The following is a 5,693-nucleotide window of genomic DNA, read 5'->3' as shown; positions in this document are numbered from 1 at the left end:
GTCCGCTTCTTTTCAATCTACGAAGTGTATGCATCAGATGCCTATCTATCTATCTATCTATCTATCTATCTATCTATCTATCTATCTATCTATCTATCTATCTATCTATCTATCTATCTATCTATCTATCTATCTATCTATCTATCTATCTATCTATCTATCTATCTATCTATCTATCTATCTATCTATCTATCTATCTATCTATTTATCTATTTATCTATTTATCTATCTATCTTTCTATCTATCTATCTATCTATCTATCTATCTATCTATCTATCTATCTATCTATCTATCTATCTATCTATCTATCTATCTATCTATCTATCTATCTATCTATCTATCTATCTATCTATCTATCTATGAAGGGGGCAATCTTGGGGGATTTAACAATGCCTCCTCCGAGGCTTCAACGGCGTCTGAATAGGCATTTTGAGCGCCCAATGAAAGTCGTTTCTTCACTTCCTTTTTGTGGCTAACCACCCCCGTTCATCGTCACCGTGGATTATGGCGGGGGCCGCGGCGCGTATCTGGAGAGGGTGTTACGTTTGGCCCGGCGATTCATCTCGGCAGACGCCATTGTGCATAGGCCGGTCTACTGGGGAGGCTCTCAATCCCTTCGGCGCCTAGTATACCAGACGCTGTCGAAGATTTCGGCAATTACCCGGACCATGTGGCAAGCAAAGGCGAGTTCCTGACTTTTAACTACGGACCCTTACATCGTCCCTTCGAGCAGCAGCGGTGACTGATGGCCTCGGCGACTCATCTGGCAATGAGAAAGCTGTTGTGACCGGCGCCAGAGCTGACAGGGAAGCGGCGCTCTTTTAATCCTCAATCACGTAGCCGACCGGCGGGCTGCCTATGCCTGCCAGGCATTGTCCCTGCTAACCCGAGGTTGAGACGTCGTGTTGCCACAACGCCGTTAACCGTCCGAGAGAGGACAACAAAGACAGCATCTTCCTTGGAAGAGACCGTGGCGGCCGCCGCAAATCGCCCCACTAATTAAGCAAACAAATCGGGGGACCCTTTGATGTATGCTGTCAGGAGCTTGGTACCTCTCGACTAGCGGCACACATACGACGAGGAAGAGCCCCGCTGGAGCCACCTTTCAGTGCAGTGATCACGACTCAATATTAGACGTTCACGTGGACTGTGCATGCTCGTCCCCCTCACCTGATGTGTGTGTGTCTTTGGTGTTCCACTCGGAGAGGAGGAGCCCGAGAGGGCTTAAAACGACGCCGCCGAGTGCTGCACGTCGCTCTGAACTATGTAATGGTTCATCCACCACGCTCGTGGTTTGTGAAACCACTAACCTTTCTTTGCTGTAAATAAGTGTATATAGTGCCATAAACCTGTTTGTTTTTCGTATCCTCCTTCGACCTGAACAACTGGTGGCAGCGGTGGGATGCCATCAGCAACTTCCTCCTTCCGATTCTTAACAAGGGACAATGACAGAGCAGGGAGCATGGCTGAAAATGAGGTGCAGGTGTGCAAGTTTAGTCAAAGTCGCTGTGTGTGCCTCCAATGTGACTACAGAATTGGGCAACGAAAAGCTGTGAGCACTACATGGCGCGGGTGGAGTTTTCGAGAGACGATCAGCGAACTGAGTGTCTTTGCTGTGTACATAGGGCGACGACAAGACAAAAACACTCCAAAAGATAGTCGGCAGACCAAAATCGGTGCCCTGTCTCTCTAATGTAAACGCGCCTTTTAACATATATGCTGTGTTTTGAGAATAAGATAGCGTCGCCGATCGTGGCGCTATGCGGTCGGTGGCGCTATGCGATTAGTGACACTTCCCAATTGGGAAGCGTCACTGCGACGATGAGCTACGCTTTGTTGCGGCGGTGGCACTGCTTTGAGCCACAAAGGAGCAGAACGAAAGAACGAATCTGCCAGAAGCATTATATTGGAGTGGGAAACACGTATATCGCATCTCCCGGGGGAAAGCGCTCGGAGTCACGTGTGATGTAAGCAGCGCTACCCATCGTGCAGCGTCACATCACGACCACTCCCCGAAATAAGGCGGACCGACGGCTCTGCAAACACAGGTTTCACGACAATCTCGGTCCTTCACAAGATACACCAAACAAAGTACTCCGACCTCAACTGTGACTAAGCTGCCACGAGCCAGCAACGACGGAGCATATCCTCTGGGAATGACCCGTTCACGAATCAAGCTGAGCTGCTTTTATGAAAAAATCCCAACGTACCCTGCCTCAGCTACAGGAACACATGGAAGGGACTACCAACTGGATACTTGAAGACCCACTCATCAGAGTCAGGCTGAACATGCGGTGTGCTGCCTTGCGCACGATTGCCATTCCCTGCCCAGCAGTAACAAGCTGACCAGTTTGAGATCACCCGAGTTTTTTTTTCCATGGTGCTGAAGGCAACAAGCGAGAGCACATTGTAAATAGTCCAATAAAGTTTTCAATCAATCAATCAATCAATCAATCAATCAATCAATCAATCAATCAATCAATCAATCAATCAATCAATCAATCAATCCCGTTGTGAAGCGCGCGTCTGCACTGGCACTGAAAGAAATAAAGGAGGCGTTTGGTAAGTGCATCGTTTTCAGTCATATAGGCCGTCCGCCGCTCTACTGACCATGATAGCGACCTCGGTGGTGAACATGGCGAGATACAGGGCCTCGACGCTGATAGCGCCGATGAAGGCGTTGCTCCGGGGCGTCAGCATCACGATGCGCGCGAGGCCGGCCAACACGAAGACGACCGCCAGCGTGGAGCTGGTGACGACCACCTCGTAGTACGCGTGCTCGAACAGTTCGACCACGCGAAGCGGCCGATACGCGACCTCGGACCCGCTGTCCTCGGCGAGCCCCTTGTGACGCGTCGGGCCCAGATTCTCTTTCTGTGAAATGCGTCGGCAGGCAGTTCGGTCACCATATGGAATGTCCGTGTTCGCTCGACGTCTGGCTTTTCATACTGAAACGCGATACTCTCGATTCACATCTCGGCGTCGTTTTCATCGACGTTTTCATGGACTCGCATTCATTAGAAAAAAAAAGGCTATTTCGCCCGCAAAAAAGCAATATAATCGACAGCTAGTCAGTAGTTTACTAAAAAGATGAGAAAACATGATATCATGCTGGCAACGCACCGTTTGACATGAACACACATTTATTTTATTTACTTTTACATACTGCAGCCTTAATGCAGGAGTAGAAAAAGAGAAAAAAAGAAGAAATCAACATTCATGAACAGGCTCCGAGAAATTCTTGAAGTGGCTGAGAACCAACACTTCCGGCCAGACAATGTTAGTTGAAGCAAGAAAGCTGCATTTGAACATGTCAGTGCGGGTGAAAAGAGTTGTATTGTTAAGGGTATAATCCCTTTTCGTAGATTAAGAACTGGAAAATTTCAGATATGATTCTAGAAAGCCAAAGCGAGAAGAATCGATTAAATCGTGCAGACATTCTAGGCATTCAACATGGTGACGCTTCGCAAGGGTAATGAGACCCAGCTGGGGAGGGAAATTCGTTGAAGAAAAATCCCTGTCATATCTGTTGCATACAAAGTGCACAGCTTTTTTTTTTTGAACGGCTTCTACTTTCTTGATGTCACATTTCTTATGGGGGTTCCAAACCACCGAAACGTATTTGAAAATGGGTGAATAAGAGCTTTGTAGCTGAGCAGTTTGGTTTCCTAAGGAGCAAGACGATATAAATAACCTGCGATGTACGATGTAAATAACCTAAGCTCTCAAGGGCCTTGTTGCAAGTATCAGTATGTTGGGACCATGATAAATTATGTGTCAAAAGGATACCACGGTACTTAAATTTGGACACTCTGCACAAATTAACATTGTTGAAACCATAATCAAAGGTCAACGGGCTTGAACGACTGGTAAAGGACATAATTATCATCTTGGAGAAGTTAACATTCATTTGACCAAATTCGGACCAGCTACAAAAATAAGAAAACGAATTGTTAAGAATGGCATGATACAGTGGAGATTTTACAGTATGATACAGGACGCAGTCATCTGCTAAAAGGCGTGTTTTCACAGACGTGTGCAAGAGGAGGTCAATAACATTGTAATGCCTGAATTATGAAGCCGCCCAATAAAAAAACTGTTTATCGTTTTTGCCTTTTTATCTTTTTTGCCTAACAAACATTTCTAACAAAGCAAACAAAGTCCTTGGTTACCTAAGAAGAAATTTACGACTTGCTCCCCCTTCTGTTAAACTTTTAGCATATTAAACACTAGTCCGTCCGAAGCTTGAATACGCTTGCGCCGTCTGGGATCCCCACCAACCTAATCTATCCAAAACATTAGAATCTGTCCAAAATAGAGCATCTAGGTTTATATATTCCGATTACTCGCGCCACACAAGCGTTACTAACTTAAAGATTAAAGCCCATCTTCCCAGCCTTGAACTGCGACGCAAAGTCGCTAGATTAGCTCTTTTTCATAAATTTTTTCACTCACTGTCCGACGCATCTGTTATCATGCCCGCGCATCGCATATCTTCCCGCACTAACCACAACAACCCAGTTTACCCTGCGCATGCCCGTACAACTGCTCACCTTCGGTCATTCTTCGTTCAGACAGCGAAGGATTGGAATGACCTTCCGTCCCACGTCGTGCGCCACTCCAGCCCCATTCTTTTCAAAGCGCACATGGAAGAAACCCTGTATTGCCCACCCCTCATGTAACACCCCTCCCTGGGGTTTTTGAGGTATAATAAATAAAAAATAAAAATAATTAAATATAAACTTTTACTTGACTCTGTCGTCAAATGCCCGAAGTGCAATTTTAATGCACACTTTAAGGTATGTCGCGAATTCACTACAACAAGCACTTAACCAGCATGTGACTCAATACAGAGATATGTTCAAAGTCGAACCTTGAAAAAACAATCCTAGTATGGGTCATCAGGCGATGGGTTGTAGTCACTTGTTTAAATGGATGTTTGGCTAGATTGCTTCCACAACGATCATGTGACATCATGTCGGCCACTCTGTTGGAACCCTCGATACGCCTTCTATTATAGCAGACTTTTGGGAGTCGAAAGTGACATAAATGTGATGATGTCAGGAAATTTAGGTAGATCGTCACGATCCAGAGCTAGTACTATGTTAGGATTTTTTTTGTGTCACCAAAAAGATTGCTCTGCTCACCAACGTGACCCATGAAAGCAACACCGAAAATTACTCGAAATATTCAAAATAGGATCTCGAAAAGTCTCACACTCAGGTATAGCGCGGCTTTCGAATGTGGAATGTCCCGCTGTTTCGACAGATGTCCTCATCTTTATTTTCATCATCGCTGCCCGATGACGGCATTCATGTTTGTGCATCAGGATTGATATCGCCGTCTTCGCTGCCACTAAGACAGCTATTGTATCATCTGGGGCCAAGCGCGTGCGAAACCCTATTTTTTTTCATAGAATGGGTGGGCGTCCATCACCTATCAGGAAAATAGAATATGAACTTGCCGTACCGGCAGTCACCACTTACTGCCTCAAATGCCGAATGTCGCGAATTCGCGAGGTACCACGAAATTGTGGATTGTGCAAATGAAAAACGCACTTCAAAATATTGTAACGTGTCGTGTGCAACCTTTGCATGTGTGCTAAGCAAAAGAATTTCATACAATAGTGAACTTTGTCACAAAGGAAAAAAAAGAACGAAGCAGTAAGAGTTGGCGAACGTACTTTACGCATT

General features: G+C 45.7%; 1 protein-coding gene across 1 annotated transcript in view; it reads right to left on the bottom strand.

Moving 5' to 3' along the window:
• The window catches only part of LOC142814409 (sperm-specific sodium:proton exchanger-like), a 17,209-nt gene extending 11,517 nt beyond the window's left edge, over window positions 1-5,692 (bottom strand). The window contains exons 1-2 of the mRNA XM_075893161.1: window positions 5,684-5,692; window positions 2,611-2,874 (exon numbers count right to left, since the gene is read on the bottom strand). Of these exons, the coding sequence (XP_075749276.1) occupies window positions 2,611-2,874; window positions 5,684-5,692 (273 nt within the window). The remainder of the gene's footprint in view (window positions 1-2,610; window positions 2,875-5,683) is intronic.
• Window position 5,693: the final 1 nt, after the last annotated feature.

Source organism: Rhipicephalus microplus, chromosome 4 (assembly GCF_043290135.1).
Source record: "Rhipicephalus microplus isolate Deutch F79 chromosome 4, USDA_Rmic, whole genome shotgun sequence".
In the NCBI taxonomy this organism is placed as follows: domain Eukaryota; kingdom Metazoa; phylum Arthropoda; class Arachnida; order Ixodida; family Ixodidae; genus Rhipicephalus; species Rhipicephalus microplus.
This window is presented reverse-complemented; position numbering and strand designations above follow the sequence as displayed.